The sequence below is a fragment of the Grampus griseus genome (assembly GCF_964374135.1).
Source record: "Grampus griseus genome assembly, chromosome: 20".
NCBI lineage: Eukaryota > Metazoa > Chordata > Mammalia > Artiodactyla > Delphinidae > Grampus > Grampus griseus.
In genome coordinates, this window is record NC_139014.1 from 47123709 (window position 1) to 47146391 (window position 22683).

The following is a 22683-nucleotide window of genomic DNA, read 5'->3' on the forward strand; positions in this document are numbered from 1 at the left end:
AGGGAGCTATACTCATATATCTTGTAATAGCCTATAATGGAAATATATATATATATATATCTTAATCACTTTGCTATACACCTGAAACTAACACAATATTGTAAATCAACTATACTTCAATTTTTTAAAAAGTTTGATGTTGGGAGTTCCCTAGTGACCGAGTGGTTAGGATTCTGGGCTTTCACTGCAGGGGCCCGGGGTTTAGTCCCTGGTGGGGGAACTAGGATCCCACAAGCCGCGCGATGCGGCAAAAGAAAAAAAAAGAAAAGAAAAAGTTTGATGCTTTGCTCGTGAAGGGGAAAAAAAACCCCGCATAACTCAACAATAAAAAGATAACCCAATTTTAAAACAGGCAAAGGACTTAAATAGGTATTTTTCAAAAGAAGATATACAAATGGTCAATCAGCGCATGAAAATATGTTCAATGTCACTCATCACAGGGAAAAGCAAAAACAACAACAACAACCCCACAAGATATCACTTCACACCCACTAGGATGGGTAAAATTAAAAATGCACCACAAGAATTAGGAAGTGGAGAAATCGGAATCCTCATTCATGGCTGGTGAGGATGTAAAACGAGGCAGCTGCTGTGGAAAAGCTGTCAGTTCCTTAAAATGTTAAACAAAAATTTACTAAATGACCTAACAATTTCACTCCTAGTGTATACGCCTAAGTATATACCTAAGAGAAATGAAAACATAGTGCGGTCATTCTAAATCGGAGACGCTCAAGTCTATCCTGAAGCCTCTTTGAATCGCAACTCCGATCAGTCCCGCGTATACCGATAGGAACGTAGTTTTTCCAGACGGTTTGGATCTGTTTGTTGTTTGGGTTTTTTTGTTTGTTTGTTTCTTGTTTCTTTGTTTGCCACCCACGCTGCCATCAAGCTCTCACGGTCGCAAAGAAGGTTCACTACACATTTCTTTTCCTTTCTGCCGTCAACCGTGGCGCAGCTTCGCCCCCAGAAGGCCTCAGAGCACGACTAAAGAGGGTGACGGAGCGCTTTACGACAGTTGCTTTGTGGCCGTACCGGAGGAGGAAGATGGCGGCCACCTTAGTAGCTGCTCGGGGAGCGCGGCCAGCACCAGCCTGGGGGCCTGAGGCCATTACCCCCGACTGGGAAAACCGAGAAGTCTCAACAGGGGTAAGGAAGGACTCGGGGTTCACGAGATATGCACAGGGATTGAAGCGATGGAAAGATAAGGCTGGAGTGGGTTGGGAGAACTGGAGGGGCGGGGAAGAGAGGTGGTCTGTGTGATGCTGTCAGGCAGGGGAAGGGTATCCTAAGGACGCAGGAGTGGTGTGGGAGGAGGTGGAAGGTAGGCTGAAGCGTGGAATTCTGGAATCTTGCAGGACGAAAGCTTAAGGTCAGAGTGGGCCTTTGGGAACTTGAAGATTGAATTTCTGGTATTCTGCGGGTTATTGAGAACCCCATGAGATTTGACGATGTGTTGGTGGCGCACGACTTTTCTTATACTCTAGGGACTGGATAGACGGATCATTAAGGTTTGTGTATGCTGGAGAATATGGAGAGGCCCAGACTCACCCCTTTCTCCTCTTTCTCCAGACCACTATCATGGCCGTGCAATTTGAAGGGGGCGTGGTTCTAGGAGCCGACTCCAGAACAACCACTGGGTGAGCTCAGGACAGATATGTGAAAGGTCTTCTTCCCGTCTTTCCCTTCCTTCCTTCCTTGCCTGCCAGCCCATCCTTACCCTCCATAGACTACTGTGGGAAGGGAGGTTTCGCCCCTCCCGGGAGATAAGGATTTGTTCCAGCTTCTACTGCTTCGTAGTTCTCTCCACCTTTTGGTGAACTTCTTGCAAAAGTTTGTTCTCCAGCCTGCTTCAGTTTAGATGAGAACTAACAGGAAATACTGGAATTCCTGTTGAGGGAGTGGATGGTAAAAGATGAAAGTGGGAGACAGATGGGGTCCTTCCCTCACTATTCTGCTATCCTGCAGGTCGTACATCGCCAATCGAGTGACTGACAAGCTGACCCCTATTCACGACCGTATATTTTGCTGCCGCTCAGGCTCAGCAGCTGATACCCAGGCAGTAGCTGACGCAGTCACTTATCAGCTTGGTTTCCACAGGTACTTGTGGGCATTGGGGGAGCAAGTATCTGAAAGGAGTTGGGACCTGAGGAGCGGAATAGTCTGACTTCCAGGTCCTGACACTGCCTTCCCTATGACTCCCTTCACCCTCTAGCATCGAGCTGAATGAGCCTCCACTGGTACACACGGCAGCCAGCCTCTTTAAGGAGATGTGTTACCGATACCGAGAAGACCTGATGGCAGGAATCATCATTGCGGGCTGGGACCCCCAAGAAGGGGGGCAGGTCAGATACCACCACCCCGAGAACATTGGAACCATGCCTTTCATTCTCTCCCCACCGCAGGCATTTTCTAGTTCTCTTTCCAGTCTCTACATCACTTACTATTAACTTTTCACATACCAGTTCCGCAGTGGACAGGCGAACATATGTGTGTTGTGGGGAGGGTACAAATGGTGACACTCTTCTCCTCCCTCCGTCTGGCAGGTGTATTCGGTACCCATGGGGGGTATGATGGTAAGACAGTCCTTTGCCATCGGGGGCTCCGGGAGTTCCTATATCTATGGCTATGTCGATGCTACCTACCGGGAGGGCATGACCAAGGAAGAATGTCTGCAATTCACTGCCAATGGTGAGAACTGCGGCTTCTGGGTCTGTGAGCATAAACCCCCATACTCGAGCCAGGCCAGCATTCCTCTTTCCTTGCCACAATCCCAGCATCTGACTCCAATCCCAACTCTCTTCTTTTCTCCACAGCTCTCGCTTTGGCCATGGAGCGGGATGGCTCCAGCGGAGGGGTGATCCGCCTGGCAGCCATTGCGGAATCAGGGGTAGAGCGGCAGGTACTTTTGGGAGACCAGATTCCCAAATTCACCATTGCCACTTTACCACATCCCTGAATCCTAGGATTCTAAGATACAACAAGAGACATCCCATACTGATGACAAAATTCAATAAATAGTTTGTCAGTGAGAACCTGTGTGCTTTGGGGTTCTTTTCTTAACCTCAAGCCTGAACTTCTCTGGCCCATTTCTGTTTGTATAAACCACTGCCCTGAGGGAGCTGGAGAGGACCCTTCTCCAGGCCATCATGCCCCACACTTTCGTTACCATATCCAGGTCTCTGTGACACTAGTGTGGTTGGTGTAGGGGCTCCCAGCAAATGACCCACTCCCCTCCCTGTTTAAGCCTAAGGGGGAACTCAGAATTCTGAGAGAGACTGGAGTCACCTCCCCTCAGCCTGCCTCCTGCCTCCTGGGAGGCTACTGGCCCTAAAGTCAGAAGGACTCCACATGTCCGACCCAGGTTCACAGTCCCCTCTCTTCACAGTCACCTCTGTTACCTCATCTTGTCAGAAGCAGCAGTGTGACTTCTTTGGCTTTTGGGAGGAAGTTGGACCTTGGTGCACATGGAGTTTAAGTTTGACCTTGAGTGGGAGAGGGCGGCCACTGGGAGTGCTGTGGGTTGGCTCCAGAAGCCACCATTCCCATGGGGAGGTGATGGGAAGTTACCTTTCAGCCCCCCGGATGAGAAACTGAGAGCTGGCTCTGGCCCCTGCAAGACGGTCCCCACTCCAGCCAAGTGCTCATTGACAGTGACCGACAGTCTTGCCCTAATCTACATTTCTCCAGTCTATGGATAAGGGAACTGTGGAAGCCACATTTGAAAACCTGGTTCTAGAATATAATCCTACCCTGGAGGATTTTGGGGGGTACAGAGGAGGCTTCCTAAGGAGTTGGTGAGGTCCTGAATTAAGTGAAGAAGGATCTCTCACCCCAAATGTGTGTCTCAAAAGAACCAATGCGGAACTTTTGATTTTCTGCAAAACCTGTTCTCCCGGTCCTCCCTGTCTCAAGGCATCTTTGATTCCTCTTTCCCTTGTACTCCAAAATCCTGAGAACTCTCCATCCCTCAACAGAAAGGCCTTTCCTGGCCACTTGAATTTTAAGAAACCACCCTCCTCCACCCTGCTCTCACATTACCTGTTTAATTTTCTTCGTAGCAGTACTTACCGCTGTCTCCTATTACCGTGCTTATTTATTTATTGTCTGCCTCCCCTACCAGAAAGCAGATTCAGTGAGAAGAGAGAATTCCTTGTGCTTGATTCACTGATATATTTTCAATGGCCTGGCAGGGAGTGGACATTTGATAGTCATTGAACGAATACGCTCCCTAGCCCCATCTGCTGTCCTGCCTACCCCGCACCCGCTCCAAACTGCTCTCACCACACTCAACTCTGAAGCTTGATTTCAGCAAACCTACTTCCTGCTAGGCACACCTGGGCGCCGCATGAGATCAGCTGCCTCCTGTTCCCCAATCCTGCGTCCTCACTCCCACCTCATGCTGCACTTCCCACCTCAGCCCCATAACAGCCCTGGTGTCGTCCCCATCTCCTCTCCAAAACATGCACATACACACAGCACTTGGCAATTCTCAGTGTATTTAATAAGAAGGTCATGAGGGATCTGAGGGAGCTGGACACTGGGATGACTGAGAAGGCGGGGGAAGGAAGGTTGCCAAGGCCTCCTGGAAGTTCAGCCCTTGGTTGTCCCCTTCAAATGGTGGAGTCGTTGGCCGATGCTATGTCATGCAGCTGGTGGCGGAAGGAGAGACGGGCTTTCCTGCTGAAGTAGGCGCCAGACCCAAGGGACCCTCCCTCAGCCACGATGGAGGCTACAGCTGGGCTGGGATCTGGATCTGGGGGGGCAGCTGGATCCAGGCCTAAAAGGGAGATTGGAGGGGGAAGAAAGGAGTTGTGTGTCAGGAGGAGGAAAGAGGCCAGGGAACCTAGGGGGTGAGTGTCGCTAGCATCAGCAGGGAGAGGAGAGGGGACGTTGGCAGCAGGGCTGTCTTCCCTGGCCTGTGACCTATGCACTGGACACGGGGCCACACTCAGAAGGGCCCTCGTGCTTGGTGTAATGCTCTGCTGTCACTGTCTTGAAATTCTTAATAATTTTTTTAATAAGGGGGTCCCACTTCTCCATTTCGCACTGGGCCCTGCAAAGTGTTTAGCCAATCCTTTGGCGAAGTGATAAATCCACCTCCCGCCCAGGGGGCAGATTATCCTTTTCCCTTCCCTGATTTGAGCATTTACCTTTCTCCCCAGTGCAGTTTGTCTGTCTGCCTGGCAGCCCACCTTTTCCTCTGTCTCCCCTGTACCTGCTCCTCTTTCAGTCCCCCGCTGTCTCCGGCACCCACACCATGGGAAACACCATGCCCCCTTCAGATCCATCTCAATAATGGACGAGACTGGGATGCAGACAATGGCCAGGAGCGCCCTAGGAGGGGTGTGGTTTCCAAGCCCCTCCACTGTGGGCAAAACTACCACTTAGCCTCAGACCGCCTGGTGATTACAGGCGCCAGGAGATGGAAGGGGGAGAAGAGGGAGGAGGGAAGGGGTGGGGGATCCCCCACTCAAACGCCTATCCTTTTGTACCCCCTTAATTTTGGGGTCGTCTCTGATCCCCACGGAGAAGCAGGAGGAGACTAGGAGGGGAGGCATGGTAGAGACAGACACACAAGTGCCGGCACAGACAGACGCAGTGAAAATTCATCGTAGCAATGCCAGACGACAAGGGTGCCAGGCTGGACCCTGCTGGGGATTCATTTGTATTTTATTTTATTTTTTGTTAATATTTATTTATTTGGCTGTGCCGGGTCTTAGTTGCGCCATGTGGGAATCTTCGTTTCCGCGTGCGGGATCTTTTAGTTGCGACCTGTGGGATCTAGTTCTCTGACCAGGGATTGAACCCGGGCCCTCTGCATTGGGAGCGCAGAGTCTTAGCCACTGGACCACCAGGGAAGTCCCTCATTTATATTTTAGAATGAGATTCATTTGTATTTAGAATGCCCAAGATGTAAAAAATTTAAAGAATAGTTTATTTTTTTAGAACAAGAAACTTTACTAGTTAGGGAAATGTGATGTTCTCAAATGGTCCAGTAGCTCTCGACCCCTTTTATGAAAATAGTTGTAATTGATTAATTATGCTGTGCCAGGTAGATTCTAGGGACTTTTACGTTATCTCACTTGATCGTGTCAATGATTTTTGTGTGTGTGTGTGTGGCCACGCCGTGCAGCATGTGGAGTATTTGTTCCCGGACCAGGGACTGAATCCATGCCCCCTGCATTGGGAGTCTGAACCACTGGACCACCAGGGAAGTCCCTTTTTCTTTTTAACGTCAATGATCTTTTAAAGTAAGTGTTATTATTATGCTGATCTCAGAGATGAGGAATCAGAGGCACTGGGAGATTAGGTAGCTTGCCCAAGGTCACACAGGCAGTTATCAGAAGAGCAGTACTTTCCCTCACCCTCTTCAGTCTGACCCCAGAGTCCACTCTGTTAACTGCCACACTGAGCTTCCCAAGCATGTTCCTGACAGGTATTGCCCTCAGCCAGGTTTAAGGCAGCCAGAGCCCGGGCTGGGAGCCTCAGGTCCACAGTATGCTAACCAAGGACCCTAAATGCCCTCCAAGAGCTATATTATCATTCCCTAAGGGTATCATGATGTGGGAAAGGTTGGAAAGCACTGCTGACTATGCTGCCTGACTGAAATCTGTTATTTTATTTTATTTCTTTTTAAATTTAATTTTTATTTTATATTGGAAAATCTGTTTTTTAAATTAACTTTATGGAAGTAAAAATTTACATACAATTTAATGCACACATCTTAGTGTACAGTTCTATGAGTTTTGACAAATGCATACACCCATGTAATCACCACCCGAATCAAGATATAGGACATCTCCATCACCAAGTTCCCTGTGTGGCCTTTACTCTCCCTCTTTTTCCCCACTCCCTGCCACAGGCAACTACTGATCTGATTTCCATCACTATAGATTGGTTTTTCTGTTCCAGAACTTTATATTAATGGAATCATATAGTACTACTCTTTTGTGTACGCTTCTTTCAGCATAATGGTTTTGAAATTCACCCGTGTTGTATGTATTAACAGTTTGTATTTTTTGTAATAACAACTTTATTGAGAAATAATTCATGCACCATAAAATTCACCCTTTAAAGTCTACAATTCAGTGGTTTTTTACTATATTCACAGAGGTGTGCAACGATCACAGCTAATGTTATAACCTTCTCATCACCCTCAAGAGAAACCCTGTACCCATTAGCAGTCACTCCCCTGTCCTTCTCCCCAGCTACTGTCCCAGCTATGGTCTCTTTGGATTTACTTATTCTGGACATTTCATAGCAATGGAATCATATAATATGTGGTCCTTTGTGTCTGGCTTCTTTCGCTTAGCATAATGTTTCAAGGTCCATCCCTGTTGTAGCATGTATCAGTACATCATTCCTTTTTATGGCTGAATAATATTCCATGGTAGGGATACACCACATTTTGTTTATCTATTCATTACTTGATGGACATTTTGGTTTGTGTCTACTTTTTCGCTATTTGAATAATACTACTGTGGACATTCATGTACAAGTTTTTGTGAGGGCATACATTTTCAGTTCTTTTGGCATATACTTAGGAGTGGAATTGCTGGGCCACATGGTAACTCTACGCTTAACATTTTGAAACTGTTTCCGAGGTGGCTGTACCATTTTACACTTTATTCATTTTTATTGCTGAGTAATAGTCTACAGGCCACAAATTAATCAAAATAAAAAACCTCTGCTTTTCAAAAGGCACCGTTATTTTATTTATTTATTTATTTTGGCCACGCTGAGTGGCTGGGCCCCAGCAGTGAAAGAGCCAAGTCCTACTGGACCAACAGGGAATTCCCAAAAGGCACCATTATTTTAAAAAAACAAGGCACATTCTGGGTGAAAATATTTGCAATACATATATCTGATGAAGGATTTGTATCCAAAATATATAAAGAACTCTTACAAATCAATAATAAGACAAATAACATGTTTTTTTAAAAAATTAGTGAAAGAATTGAACACTTAAAAAGAGATATAAAAATGGTCAATAAGCACATGAAACATGGTCAACATCATTAGTCATCAGAGAAATGCAAATAAAACTATGATGATGTACTATTTTACACTTATTAGCATGGCTAACACTAAAAAGATAGACAATATCAAACGTTGGCCATGCTGCAGAACAAATGGAATTATCATACATAGATTTTGGAAATGTAAAACACAACAACCATTTTGGAAAACAGTTTGGCAGTTTCTTTTACCCCCATCTTAAAATATTTCACTTATTTAAAAAGTGCTTTTTCAGAGTTGGAGGAATCAGGCTCCCTGACTTTAAACTATACCACAAAGCTACAGTAATCAAGACAGTATGGTACTGGCACAAAAACAGAAATATAGACCAATGATACAGGATAGAGTGCCCAGAGAGATAAACCCACACACATATGGGCACCTAATTTATGACAAAGGAGGCAAGAACATACAATGGACAAAAGACAGCCTCTTCAATAAGTGGTTCTGGGAAAACTGGACAGCTACATGTAAAAGAATGAAATTAGAACGCTACCTAACACCATACACAAAAATAAACTGCAAATGGATTAAAGACTTAAATGTAAGACCAGACACTATAAAACTCTTAGAGGAAAACATAGGAAAAACCCTCTTTGACATAAACCACAGCAAGATCTTTTTTGACCCACCTCCTAGAGTAACGGAAATAAAAACAAAAATAAACAAATGGGACTTAATTCAACTTCAAAGCTTTTGCACGGCAAAGGAAACCATAAACAAGACAAAAAGACGACCCTCAGAATGGGAGAAAATATTTGCAAATGAAACAACAGACAAAGGATTAATCTCCAAAATATACAAACAGCTCATGTGACTCAATATCAAAAAAACAAATAATCCAGTTTAAAAATGGGCGGAAGACCTAAATAGACATTTCACCAAAGAAGACATACAGGTGGCCAAGAGGCACATGAAAAGATGCTCAACATCACTAATTATTAGAGAAATGCAAATCAAAACTACAATGAGGTATCACCTCACACCGATCAGAACGGTCATTATCAAAAAATCTAGAAACAATAAATGCTGCAAAGGGTGTGGTGAAAAGGAAACCTTCCTGCACTGTTGGTGGGAATGTAAATTGATACAACCACTATGGAAAACAGTATGGAGGTTCCTTAAAAAACTAAAAATAGAACTACTATATGACCCAGCAATCCCACTACTGGGCATATACCCTGAGAAAAACGTAATTCAAAAAGAGACATGTACCACAATGTTCATTGCAGCACTATTTACAATAGCCAGGGCATTGAACCAACCTAAATGTCCACTGACAGATGAATGGATAAAGAAGATGTGGCACATATATACAATGGAATATTACTCAGCCAAAAAAGGAAAGAAATTGAGTTATTTGTAGTGAGGTGGATGGACCTAGCGTCTGTCATACAGAGTGAAGTAAGTCAGAAAGAGAAAAACAAATACCATATGCTAATGCATATATATGGAATCTTAAAAAAAAAATGGCACTGATGAACCTAGTTGCAGGGCAGGAATAAAGAGGTAGACATAGAGAATGGACTTGAGGACTTGGGGTGGGAGGGTGAAGCTGGGGCGAAGTGAGAGTAGAATCGACATATATACACTACCGAATGTAAAATAGTTGGCTGGTGGGAAGCAGCAGAGCACAGGGAGATCGGCTCAGTGCTTTGCCATGACCTAGAGGGGTGGGATAGGGAAGATGGGAGGGAGGCTCAAGAGGGAGGGGATATGGGGACATGTGTATGCATGTGGCTGATTCATTTTGTTGTGCAACAGAAACTAACAGTATTGTGAAGCAATTATACTCCAATGAAGATCTATTGTTTAAAAAGTGCTTTTTAATGACCATTTTAAAATAGCCTTTATTTGTCACTTTCTTCACCCTGCCTCTATATAAATGTGTGCAATTAGAGATCAAACAAGTTTGGCTAGTTTCTTAAAAAGTTAAAACGATGGAGCAACTCCACTCCTAGCTATTTACCCAAGAGAAACGAAAACATATTGCTACACAAAGACTTACCCAGGAATGTTTATAGGAGCTTTATTCGCAGCAGGCAAAAACTAGAAACAACCCAAATGTCCGTGAAGAAATATCCATCAGCCCACTCTTCCATCTAGAAGAGATAAAGAAATCTACTTTAAAAAAAAATGAAATATTTTGTCTATTAGAACCTGAAATTTTTCCTGTTTCCCTTAGACTGTTAGTTTCAGAAGAGCAAGTCCCGTGATAGTTTTGTTCACTACTGTATGCTCAGAGTCTGGCGCGGAGCAAGTACGCAGAAAGTAGTGAATGAATGAAAGAATGCAAGCTTGCGTACGTTAATGAATTTGTGGCCACCAGCCCTCGGGCCTTCCGTCATTCCTTCCATCTACAAATGCCAATGCGGTTCTCAGCCGGCCCGGGAAGGGGACACAGCCAGGTCCCTGCCGCGGAGGCGCGTCCCGCCAGGGGCCCTGGCGGGATCGGTGGCCGGAGAGGCCCCGGGGGGACCGGCGCCCGAGCGGAGGAGGGTGCGCAGGGCCGAGGGCCCACAGGGAGGAGCGGGCTTGCACGGACCGACGGCGCGGGACAGACTGACAGCCCGGCAGACGGCGCCGCACCGATGCACGGGGAGGGTAGCGCCGTCCCGCAGAGCCGAGGGCGGCCCCAGCGCCCAGGCCGCACGCAGGACTGCAAGGACAGGCCGAGGGCGGCGGGGGCGGGACAGGACCGACGAGAATCCGGAGGAGGTGAGGCCGGGGGCCGTCCCGCCCCCAAGGGCAGGCCCTGAGCGCCCGCCCCGCCCTGGCCCTCTGGGTTGTGGGCTCCGGTTCTGACTCTGCTGCGCTGCCTCCGGCTCGGCTGCCCGGGTGAGGGGGCCGGGGAGGGGACGCCGCGGAGGTGCCGGGCCCAGGAAATCGGGCGGGGACGGGAATGAGCTTGGGCTGCGGGTCCTCCTGACTCAGCCTCATGCTCAGATTTCGGGGTTTCCCTCCCGGGCGGGGAACACATAACTTCCTCATTCCCGCCTGGACCCCTTCTTCCAGCTGGCTTGGCCTGGCTGGAGCCCCGGTGGCTCGGGACCCCTGGCAACCCCCGGGGCCCCTCCCCTGGCTTCTGCTCTGCCCCACTTCGGGGCCATCCGGGCCTGGCCGGGTGTTCCTCGGCACCCTGGTTACGGGACGGGAGGCGGGACTCAGGCATTCTGGATGCAGGAAGGATCGAGATAGGGGATGGAGATTAGAGGCGGGTTGGCAGGACGTTGCAGACCGATGAGCCATAATCAGAGAGACGGGGAGTCAGCGGGAGCCAGGTGGGGGGTAGCGGGGGACCTGTGGGAGATGGAAGACCGTGGGGTGCGATGGCGGGCAGGGTTCTGCAAAGCAGGTCACCTTCCTGAGGCCTCCCCATATTCCTAGGATGGCGGCGACCTCCGAGAGCCTCTTCCCCTCTGGGGGTGACCTGGACTCCAGACAGTTACAGATGGAGCCCGATGAGGTGGACACTCTGAAGGAGGGAGAGGACTCAGGTACACAGGGAGGACGCCCTCAGGGAGAGGAGGAGGAAGGGGCTGAGACCTCCTGGAGTCCACATTCTTCCACTTTCTCTCCTGTCAGCTGACCGGATGCACCCTTTTCTGGCCATCTACGACCTCCAGCCTCTGAAAATTCACCCCTTGGTGTTTGCCCCTGGGGTTCCCGTCATAGCCCAGGTGGTGGGCACTGAAAGATACACCAGTGGATCCAAGGTGGCTGGGCTGGCACTAGGGAGGGGGCTAAGGGGAGGGCTGGCCAGAGTGGGGGCTGCCACCCAACCAAGGAACATCCATTCAGTCAGTTCCTCACTCCCCCAGGTGGGCACCTGCACTCTGTATTCTGTCCGCTTGACTCACGGTGACTTTACTTGGACAACCAAGAAGAAGTTCCGTCATTTCCAGGAATTGCATCGGGACCTCCTGAGACACAAAGTCTTGATGAGTCTGCTCCCTCTGGCTCGGTGAGGGGGACAAGACTGCCTCCTGTGAAGGGCAGGTGCCCCCTCACCACGGGGCAGCATGGGATGTCACTGCCCCAGCCCCCATTGCTGCTTTCCGTCTGTCTCATCCCCAGACCACAGCCTTTCCTCCCCCAGCTGCCTTCCTCCCCCAACTCTGGCCACTGGGCCTGCTCCTCTGACCCCGGTTACCAGGAAACCTTCCCTGCTCAGCTCTCCCTGTCCATGGTTCTGGGCCAGTATCTCAGCAGGGCTGGATGCCCAAAGTACCCTTGGCAGCCTCCCACCTTTTTCTGTCTCCATCCTCAGGGTAAGGGGCATTCCTTCTGCCAGCCCCTCGCTTCCTCCAAGACCCCACCTCCAGTGCTTCAGGAACCTAGGCACCCATCCTCCCATCCTCCTATTGACCCTCCCCCATCACTTCCACAGCTTTGCCGTTGCTTCTTCTCCAGCCCAAGAGGCAAACAACAGACAGATGCCCTCTCTACCCCGGGCAGGTCCTGAGGGCTCCGCCAGACATGCATCCAGCAAACAGGTGGGACCGGACACCAGGTCCTCTGGGAAGGTGTTTGGGTGCAAATGGTTCTGGTCCCATCTGTCTCTCCCTTTTTCCCATCCCTACTTCAGAAATACCTGGAGGATTACCTCAACCGCCTCCTGACCATGTCTTTCTACCGCAACTACCATGCCATGGTAAGGTCAAGAGGCTGGTGCCAGGTCTCTTGAGATGGAGCAGGGGGCAGAGGACCAGGGTCGGTAGAGTCTGAGGGGCTGAAAATAAGAGTCTCTCCTCTGGGCCTTTTTCTTCCTCTGCAGACAGAGTTTCTGGAAGTCAGTCAGCTGTCCTTTATCCCAGACCTTGGATCCAAAGGACTGTGAGTGTCTGACACCCCTCACCCGCCATCTGCCAACATCTGGATCTCTCCCTGGCTGAGAATAGGGAAAGAGCAGTGCACAGCGGGCTGGAGGTCTGGATCCCTCATCCAGCCTCATCCAACATCTCTTCCTGGTTTTCCCCACAGGGAGGGGGTGATCCGGAAGCGCTCAGGTGGCCACCGTGTTCCTGGCCTCACCTGCTGTGGCCGAGACCAAGTTTGTTATCGCTGGTCCAAGCGGTGAGGCCTGAGCAGAGCCGCTGGGCAGTGGGTGGGGGTGAGGAAGGAGGTGCCAGGGGCATGGAGGAATGGTCAGAGCCCTTCCACTCCAGGTGGCTGGTGGTGAAGGACTCCTTCCTGCTGTACATGTGCCTCGAGACCGGCACCATCACATTTGTTCAGCTCTTCGACCCTGGCTTCGAGGTACAGGTGGGGAAAAGGAGCACAGAGGCACGGTACGGGGTCCGGATCGACACCTCCCACAGGTAAGGCCTCCCTGGTGTGGACAGACACCTGGTGAGTGAAGAGCCAGCCTGGGGCCCTAAGGGGAGTTAAGTGGAAGAGACCATGGAAGAAAGGAAGGCGTTCCCACCTCCCTGGAGCCGGCCATGATTTGGAACCAGAGAACTGTTCTAGTCAGATGCTTGGGGCTGCTCTTAGAGGCTGGGCGCAGAGAAAGAGAGTTGAGTATAAGCCTGGGGGAAGGACTTTTGGTGCAAAAGATAGGGCACTGCATTCATCCATTTATTCATTCAACAAACTTAAGGGACTTCCCTGGTGGTCCAGTGGTTAAGATGCCATGCTTCCACTGCAAGGGGAGCAGGTTTGATCCCTGGTCATGGAACTAAGATCCCACATGCAGTGAAGCATGGCCAAAAAAAACCCCCAAAAAACAAACTTAAGTGGCTGGCACGATACCAAGCGCCAAGGACCCAACTGTGAATAAGGCAGATACACTCCCTGTCCCTGTGAAGTCAAGTAGGGACTAAGGGAAGAGGTAGGAAAGAGGTGATAGCTAAAGGGGAGGTTTCTGGGCCAGGCCAGAGGTGTGGAGGGTGAGAATTGTGGTCCACCCATTGTTCCCGTCCAGGTCCTTGATTCTCAAGTGCAGCAGCTACCGGCAGGCACGGTGGTGGGCCCAGGAGATCACTGAGCTGGCCCATGGTCCGGGCAGAGACTTTGTACAGCTGCACCGGCACGAAAGCTATGCTCCACCTCGGCCTGGGACCCTGGCCCGGTGGTGAGACACTGACATCCTTTCTGAAATCGTCAGCGGCCTTTCCAACCTCCTTGGTTTCTCTGAGTCCTTGATCTTCTTTATCTCCTCTGACCCCTTCTGACCTCAATAACCTCCCCCTTTGACTTCTCAAATTTCCCTGACCCCCTGACCTGTTTAATCATGCTGATCCCTCTGATTCCCCTCTGATCTTTCTGAACCCCAAACTGGGTAATCTCTGACCCCGACCTCTCCGACCTCCTGTGACCTTTTTAACCTCCTTTCACCACACTGACCCTCTCTGTTCTCAGTGATCTAAAATGTCTCTGATTTATTCGTCCATTTAATAAACATTTTCTGAGCACCCACTATGTGCCAGGTCCAGTGGCAGGGATAAGACTCAGTAGGTGATTCAGTCCTGCAACAATGGGAGTTTGCCACGCTGGTGGTAGGTATAGGGTACCAAGCACAGAGGAGGGGCCTCTGCCCCAGCATAGGATGTCAGGACTGGCTTCTAGAAGGCAGTAACCCTGAGGTTAACCTTAGCAAGATAAAGAAAATGGAGAAGGGCAGTCTGTGCAGAGAAGCTAGAAATAGCCCAGCGTGTTTGGGAACCACAAAGACTGACCATTGTTGCAGCGTGAGGAGCAGTGGTCAGTAAAGAGTCTGGGGGTCGCAGGGTCTGATCAGTGCCTCTCCCACTAAGCTGAGGGTGTTAACCTTTATCATAGGCAGAGAGGAGTCATGGCAAGAATTTTTCTTGGAGGTGGTGTTGAGATTTTTTTAATTGGAGTATAATTGCTTTACAATGTTGTGTTAGTTTCTGCTGTACAACAAAGTGAATCAGCTATATGTATACATATAACCCCATATCCCCTCCCTGTTGAGCCTCCCTCCCACCTTCCCTACAGGGAGATCAGCTCAATGCTTTGTGACGACCTAGAGGGGTGGGATAGAGATTTATTAATTAATTTATTTATTTTAAAAATTTATTTATTTTATTTATTTTTGGCTGTGTCGGGTCTTCGTTGCTGGCTAGCACTTTCTCTAGTCGCAGCAAGCAGGGGCTACTCTTCGTTGCAGTGCGCAGGCTTCTCATTGCGGTGGCTTCTGTTGTTGCGGAGCACGGACTCTAGGCGCACAGGCTTCAGTAGTTGTGGCACACAGGCTCAGTAGTTGTGGCTCGCGGGCTCTAGAGCACAGGCTCCGTAGTTGTGGCGCATGGGCTTAGTTGCTCTGCGGCATGTGGGATCTTCCCGGACCAGGGCTCGAACCCGTGTCCCCCGAATAGGCAGGAGGATTCCCAGCCACTGCGCCACCAGGGAAACCTGAGATTTATTTTTTAACATAAGAACTGATCATAGCTAATACTTATGTAGCACTTAGTGTGTGCCAGAAACCATTCTGAGTGTTTTATGTTTATGAACTTACAACAGCCCCGTGAAACAGGTACAGTTGTTATATCCACTTTACAGGTGAGAAAACTGAGGCAAGGAGAAGTTAAGTAACTTGTCAATGTCACACACCTTGTAAACAGTGGAACCAGGATTCAAATCCAGCTAGTATGGGTCAAGACCCTGCTCTTCACCATCAAACAGGACTGTTAGTTATTAAAAGTCTAACAATACGGAAACACATTAAGTAAAAAAATTAAAGTTCACTGCACAAGCCTTTACCCCCTGGCCCTTAGTTCTTCTCTACACCCCCTGCCCCAAATCCCATTTTTCTCCCCAGAAGTAATCCTGGTGATAGTTTGATATTTATCCTCCCAGATCTTTTCCTGCATATTTTCATGTGCTTAGCATATATGTTACTTTTTGTTTTAATGTAAATGAGATCATGCACTCTCTGTTTTATTTTTTTCACTTAACACGTATCAGAGATTAGGCATTTACATTATTTCCCACTTTCAGTCTTATAAACGATACTACAATGAACGTAATCTTTGGTTAAGCACTTAATAGGATGTCTTCCTAGATATAGAATTACGAAGTGCATTTAATGGTATCGGGGGTATGTGGATTTAATATTCTGATAGGTAATACCAAACTGTCCTCTAAAAAAGCTATAAAACCAATGTATATTCTCACAAACTATGAGAATACTCACTTCCCCATATGCTAATATTGAATGTAACCTGCAATTTTATTTTTTGCCAATCTAGTGAATTTAAAAAGTGTTATTCATTTTAATATCAATTTCCTTGTTTAGTGATGAAGTTGAACATCTTTTCATCTATGATTGGCCATTTTCCCCCTGTGAACTATCAGTTCTCTTTTTTTTTTTTTTTTTGGCCATGCCGTGCGGCTTGTGGGACCCTGTTCCCCAACCAGGGGCCAAACCCGTGCCCTCCGCAGTGAAAGCACTTTTCTTTGTTCAGTTGGCCTATATGTCTTTTTTTTTTTTTTTTTGCGGTACGCAGGCCTCTCACTGTTGTGGCCTCTCCTGCTGTGGAGCACAGGCTCTGGACGCACAGGCTCAGTGGCCATGGCCCACGGGCCCAGCCACTCCGCGGCATGTGGGCTCCTCCCAGACCAGGGCACGAACCCGTGTCCCCTGCATCGGCAGGCCGACCCTCAACCACTGTGCCACCAGGGAAGCCTCCTGTATGTCTTTTTGTTATTGATATGTTGGAACTCTTTATATGTGATGTATTAATCTTCCCAATCTTTAGTCATTTTCTTTGGTTTGTTGTGTCTTTTGTAGTTTGTAATTTTATTTAGCTCGTACTGGCAAATTTATCCCACTTTGATATATCTGCTACTGTCTGACCTCTCTGATCTCTCTTGGTCTTTGACCCTGCTGTCACCTCTGACCCATGACTATCCTCCGGTCTTCACTCTCCAGAGCTTTCTGGCTTCTGACTCCCCTGACCTCCTTGGCTTGGCCTCCCCCCAGGTTTGTGAATGGGGCAGGTTACTTTGCTGCTGCAGCTGATGCCATCCTGCGAGCTCAAGAGGAGATTTTCATCACAGACTGGTGGTAAGTGGGGAAAAAGCCTGAGCAGGAAGCGGTAGGATAGGGCCTGCAACACATCAGCTTATGGGTCAGAAAAGGAGTGGAAGGGGAGGAGTGACTGTTGTCGGGAGCTTAGCTTGCCCTTACCCGCTGCCCTGAATCCCAGGTTGAGTCCTGAGATTTACCTGAAGCGTCCGGCCCATTCAGATGACTGGAGACTGGACATTATGCTCAAGAAGAAGGCGGTGAGGAGAGTGGTTGGGCCGGAGGGGAAGCATGGTGGCGGGGTGGCCTGTGGGTGGAGATTGGTTAGAAGGGACTGTAGCATGGGGAAAGGCAGGGAATCTGAAACTTGAGGAGGAGGAAATATGCCCATCCTGGCTCAGTGTCTGGCAAACATCGCTGCCTCCCCTTCCCTAAGGAGAACTGACACCTCCCTGTGCTTGCCCTTCCTCTACCTGGTATAGACTTTCCTCCCAGTATCCATTACACTCTGTTGTGTTACTGCAGGGCGGACACGTCTGTCTCTCTCCCTGGGCTGATTAATATCACTAGTTCCAATACAAGGCATAGTGTCTGCTATGTTGGGAGCCTCCATAGATGTTGATGGGTGGGAGGAAAGATATGTGGGTGATGGAGAGTGGGTGGGCGAATGGATGGGTAGATGATGGAAAGGGAGATAGATAGAAGGATGTGAGGTTGGGAAGGTGGATCAGTAGGAGAGTGGGTAGGTAGATGGATGAATGATAGATGGTAGATAAGGGGATGAGTAAATTTTGGGGAAAATGGGTGGATAGATAATGCTGGCTAGGTGGGTAGATGTGTGGATGGGTGAGCAGATAGATGATATTCAATCTGGGTTTGCTGTAAGCATCAAAGCAGGGTGTAAGTGGCAGAGCTTTGAGGATCTCCACGCAGGGAGGAGGAATATACAGGAACCCTGAGCATGGGGAAGGGTTTGGGAGGGTGGGACGGGGTCCTTCCGAGAGAGGCATTAGGATCTGATTCCCTCACTGACCACCAGGAGGAGGGTGTCCGGGTGTCCGTACTGCTGTTTAAGGAAGTGGAGCTGGCCTTGGCCATCAACAGTGGCTATAGCAAGAAGGTTCTAATGCTACTGCATCCCAACATAAAGGTGACTCTCAGGCCTCAGAGACCCCTTCCCTGCAGCCCTCCTCACCACACTTTCCCATCCCCTCAACCCTCCCTTTTCTTGAACATCTCATCCTTCTGTCTTTCCATGCTCTCCCCCAATGCCTCCTCTTTCTTCTCCCACCTAAGCTCACTCTCCTGAACTCCCCCATACCTGCTCCAGGTGATGCGCCACCCAGACCAGGTGACTCTGTGGGCCCATCACGAGAAGCTCCTGGTGGTGGACCAAGCAGTGGCCTTCTTGGGCGGGCTGGACCTCGCCTATGGCCGCTGGGATGACCTGCACTACAGACTGACTGACCTTCGGGACTCCTCTGAGTCAGCTGCCCCCCAGGTAACCCCCCAAGGCCTTCCTGAGCTCCCCCAAACTCAGCTAACCTAAATCCACACCCCTTCCCGGCTCCAGCCTTCCCCTCCAGTCATTCCAAGCCCGCACTCAGGGTTCCTTGGCCTTTCTGGGACCCCAAGAACGTGCTTTGAATATACTATGACCCAGTCCCCTCCCCATGTCCGTTACCCACCCCTCCCCCCATTCCTCTAGGGATTTCAAATGCATCTGAAGGGGAGGACCGGGGAATCAAACTCTCTCTGCTTCATTCTTACTCTGTGTGTCTCTCTGTCTCCCAGTCTCCCAGTGCTCCTTTCTTCTCTTTGGCCTGGCTCTGTACAGCCCCATGACCTCTCCTTGCCCCTGGCTTGGGTGTGTTCCCCCTACAGCCTCCCACCTCATGCTCAGACCCTCCAGCTACACCAGACCTCTCTCACAACCAACTCTTTTGGCTGGGCAAGGACTACAGCAATCTTATCACTAAGGACTGGGTCCAGCTGGATCGGCCTTTTGAGGGTAGGGGTCCCCTTCCTCCAAAGGCGGTGAGAGCGGGGAGCAGGGGTAGAAGGCAGGGCTGGGAATGCGGATGGGATGAACTGGGTCAAGGGTAATGCACCCTCCTCCTCTCTGCCCCAAGTGTCCCCAAGAGACCATCTCTGACCTCTCCCCTGACTCTCCTGGGACCCCCAGATTTCATTGACAGGGAGACCACACCCCGGATGCCATGGCGGGACGTCGGGGTGGTGGTCCATGGCTCACCCGCCAGGGACCTTGCCCGGCACTTCATCCAGCGCTGGAATTTCACCAAGGTGCTCGATCCCTCCCGGGAGGCTGGAGGGCGGGAGGGAGCCTGGGGCAGCTCGTCACCTCCCTCTGACTCTGCCATCCCTCTTCCTCAGACCACCAAGGCCAAGTACAAGATACCCAGGTACCCCTACCTGCTGCCCAAGTCCACCAGCACCGCAAACCAGCTCCCTTTCATGCTCCCGGGAGTGCAGTGTGCCACCGTGCAGGTGAGGCTCCGACTTCAGCCTGCCCTCGCCTCCCTCCCTTCAGCCCAATGCCCCGGCCCACTCTCCCTGACCTGAGAGCCCCCGCCAGACCCCTCCTCTCCCGGGCTCAGGAGCCACATCATATTCGCCGTTCCCCCCAGGTCTTACGGTCAGTGGACCGCTGGTCAGCGGGGACCTGGGAGAACTCCATCCTCAATGCCTACCTGCACACCATCAGGGAGAGCCAGCACTTCCTGTACATTGAGGTCTGACCGGGATGAGGGTGGGGCAGAGAACGGAGGGGGCATCCCAGGGGAGAGACTTAGGATGTCAGTGGCATCAATCGTTGAGGGCTGGCATAACTGGGCCTGGAGAAATGCAGAAGCCTGGGGCCAGGGCCTGGAGCCTGGGGCTGGGGACAGCAGCGGGGAGCTGAGGGCAGGGGCTGGGGCCAGACTGCTGATGTCTCTCATTGGTCCCTGCCCCAGAATCAATTCTTCATTAGCTGCTCAGATGGGCGGACGGTGCTGAACAAGGTGGGCGATGAGATTGTGGACAGAATCCTGAAGGCCCACAAGTAAGATAGACCAGCCAGAGTGTGAAGATTGTGGGCGTGGTTTAAGCCCAACTGGATGGGTGGGGCTTGGGGGAGAGGTCACACCTCTGACTCCACCCCTCCCCAGACAGGGGCAGTGCTTCCGAGTCTACATGCTTTTGCCCCTGCTCCCGGGGTTCGAGGGCGACATCTCCACAGGTGGTGGTAACTCCATCCAGGCCATTCTGCACTTCACTTACAGGTGACCCCCGCCCCCCTCAGCCAGACTCTACCTCTCCATGGCCCCATCCTACCTATGCCTCCATCCTGACTCCGTCCTGATCCCTTCTTGCTAGACTTTTGAGGTCCACCTCTCTCCTGACATCCCCCATCTCCTCCCCAGTCTCCACTTCCCTCACCCATTCTCTTCCCTCAGGACGCTGTGTCGTGGGGAATATTCAATTCTACATCGCCTCAAAGCAGCCAGTGAGTGCTGGGAGCTGGGGGTTCAAGCCCTGGACCCCCGGGGAGGGGGCAACTGAGGGACTGGAGCCCCAGGGATGGAGGGAAGGAGGCTATCACTCCTGCATGCTTCTGGGGCTACTGCCTGAGCCCGCAGGTGGCCTTACACTGCAGAGAGAAGTATATAGACCAGGCCTTCTGAAGTGAGGAGGTAGATGGGACAGGGCTCTGTCTGCACATGGAGATTACCTCTCTGCACTCCCCTTCCCCCCATCTCTTACTCACAGTGGGGACAGCGTGGCGGGACTATATTTCCATCTGTGGGCTTCGCACACACGGAGAGCTGGGTAGGCACCCGGTCTCAGAACTCATCTACATCCACAGCAAGATGCTCATTGCAGATGACCGGACAGTCATCATTGGTCAGTGCTGGATCTCGGCCCCCGGCAACGAGAGGAGGGTGGGGAGAAGTGGAGCAGGGCCCAGCCAGGGGCAACGGGATGGAGGCGGGTGGTGGAGATTGCAGCTGAGGCCCAACTGGGGATGGAGGCCAAAGAAGGCGTGTTGCCCCCAGGCTGGTTCTTGGGTAGAGGTGATGGGGGTCTCCTGGGCTCAGAGGACGCAGTGTGTCCCGCACCACCCACCAGGCTCCGCAAACATCAATGATCGGAGTTTACTGGGGAAGCGGGACAGTGAGCTGGCTGTGCTGATCGAGGACACGGAGATGGAGGCATCCCTCATGAATGGTGTGGAATATGAGGCGGGCAGGTTTGCCTTGAGTTTGCGGAAACACTGCTTCAGGTAGAGCCGGGGTGGGGTGCTACAGCGTAGTGGGAGAGGTGGAAAGGGGGAGGGTCTGCCTTTTGAGCAAGTGTGAGGATTGCTTAGAGGTAGTACTGGATTTCCCAAGAGGCAGACTCATCCAGTTTAAGGTACTGGCAAAGTAGGGATACCGAAAAAATGAGAAACAAATATTTCAAAAGTAATTTGGTGTATCTTTTAAAGCATTAAAGTAGTCGCCAAAGTAGAGACAAATTAAAGCTCTGTTGGACTCGTTTACGCTTATTGTACTGTGTAACATTGCTTCTATTTTGAAATACCTGGGTAGGCACATTATAATTTTCTGGTATTCAGGCTTTCAAAGGATCTTAATCTGGCCCTGCTGGGACCCCTTTCTCCCGCAGCGTGATTCTCGGGGCCGATGCCCGGCCGGACCTGGATCTCCGAGACCCTGTCTGTGATGACTTCTTCCAGTCGTGGCAAGACACAGCTGAGAGCAATGCCAATATCTATGAGCAGGTGGGCAAGGGGGGTGGGCAGGGGTGCTGGCAGGGGGAAGTTCATGGATTATCCTGTCTAGGGTGGGATAGAGAGGAGCCCCCGCACAGCCACCCTCATAAGAGGATGAGGGTCTGGGGACATCATGGGATTCAGTGGCTCAGGGTCAGTGTAGAGGGATATGGTGGGCATGAGGGCGTCTAGCCTAGTTGGGCTTGGACTCTTGGGCAGTCTCCCCAAGCCTTATTGGCTTCCATGCCTCTCGCCCACAGATCTTCCGCTGCCTGCCATCCAACGCCATTCGCTCCCTGCGGGCACTCCGGGAGTATGTGGCCGTGGAGCCGCTGGCCACGGTCAGCCCTCCCTTGGCCCGGTCTGAACTCACCCAGGTCCAGGGCCACCTGGTCCACTTCCCCCTCAAGTTCCTGGAGGATGAGTCTTTGCTGCCCCCCCTGGGGAGCAAGGAGGGCGTGATACCCCTAGAAGTGTGGACATAGCTGCGGCTCCAGCCCAGGAGAGGTCACCAGCCGCTGGGCTCTACCTCATCTGGCTCCCTGCCCCCTCACCCTGAGCACCGAGGGCAGTGCCTTTGAGACCTGGGGGAGGCAGGCATCCCCGGAGGGAACTAGAGAAGTCACAGAGGACCCTTTCTTGAGAAGTAGCCAAAGAGGACACTCTCAAGCCCGGGCTGAGGAGGCAGGAGAGGGTCCAGAGAAGTTCATCCTCCTCGCTGCCCAGTTCAAACCACTGCTACAAAGGAGAAGCAAAACACTTGCCAGGATGCCTGGGGCCAGCCTCCTACTCCAGGAGGACCAGATTCTGCCCTAGGCCTTCCATCTCTCCCTTCATCTTCCTGCCCTTGAATGCCCTCCCTGCCCCAGGGCCTTTCCCGGTTCATTACTGCCAA

At 50.8% G+C, this 22683-nt stretch overlaps 3 protein-coding genes across 5 annotated transcripts; 2 read left to right on the forward strand and 1 right to left on the reverse strand.

Annotated features, from left to right (window-relative positions):
- The first annotated feature begins 1031 nt into the window (after nucleotides 1–1031).
- Nucleotides 1032–3019, forward strand: PSMB6 (proteasome 20S subunit beta 6). The gene is made up of 6 exons (XM_082678508.1): nucleotides 1032–1146; nucleotides 1570–1637; nucleotides 1966–2097; nucleotides 2213–2342; nucleotides 2544–2688; nucleotides 2814–3019. Exons 1-6 carry the CDS (start codon nucleotides 1045–1047, stop codon nucleotides 2954–2956), a joined length of 720 nt encoding a protein of 239 aa, XP_082534634.1. The 5' UTR covers nucleotides 1032–1044; the 3' UTR covers nucleotides 2957–3019.
- A 1499-nt stretch (nucleotides 3020–4518) lies between these two features.
- Nucleotides 4519–10697, reverse strand: LOC309838116 (uncharacterized protein C17orf114; the record flags this gene model as incomplete). Of its 3 annotated transcripts, none has more annotated exons than XR_014298322.1 (3): nucleotides 4644–4777; nucleotides 10028–10121; nucleotides 10609–10697. XR_014298322.1 is itself a non-coding variant. In XM_082679106.1 (2 exons), the coding sequence occupies 2 exons, from the start codon at nucleotides 5286–5288 to the stop codon at nucleotides 4611–4613; spliced, it is 240 nt and encodes a 79-aa protein (XP_082535232.1). In that variant the 3' UTR covers nucleotides 4519–4610. The 3 variants fall into 3 exon arrangements, 1 of the variants encoding a protein (XP_082535232.1); XR_014298323.1 differs by having other exon boundaries at nucleotides 10326–10691; XM_082679106.1 differs by lacking the exons at nucleotides 10028–10121; nucleotides 10609–10697 and adding an exon at nucleotides 5216–5288 and having other exon boundaries at nucleotides 4519–4777.
- Nucleotides 10698–10816: 119 nt separating this feature from the next.
- Nucleotides 10817–22417, forward strand: PLD2 (phospholipase D2). The gene is made up of 25 exons (XM_082679152.1): nucleotides 10817–10857; nucleotides 11407–11516; nucleotides 11605–11735; nucleotides 11841–11983; nucleotides 12410–12515; nucleotides 12608–12673; nucleotides 12797–12855; nucleotides 13003–13095; nucleotides 13188–13340; nucleotides 13946–14095; nucleotides 16970–17053; nucleotides 17196–17274; nucleotides 18054–18164; nucleotides 18345–18515; nucleotides 18899–19025; nucleotides 19200–19318; nucleotides 19409–19522; nucleotides 19663–19767; nucleotides 19990–20078; nucleotides 20185–20298; nucleotides 20473–20522; nucleotides 20786–20920; nucleotides 21146–21299; nucleotides 21683–21797; nucleotides 22049–22417. Exons 2-25 carry the CDS (start codon nucleotides 11408–11410, stop codon nucleotides 22271–22273), a joined length of 2802 nt encoding a protein of 933 aa, XP_082535278.1. The 5' UTR covers nucleotides 10817–10857; nucleotide 11407; the 3' UTR covers nucleotides 22274–22417.
- The last annotated feature ends 266 nt before the right edge of the window (nucleotides 22418–22683 follow it).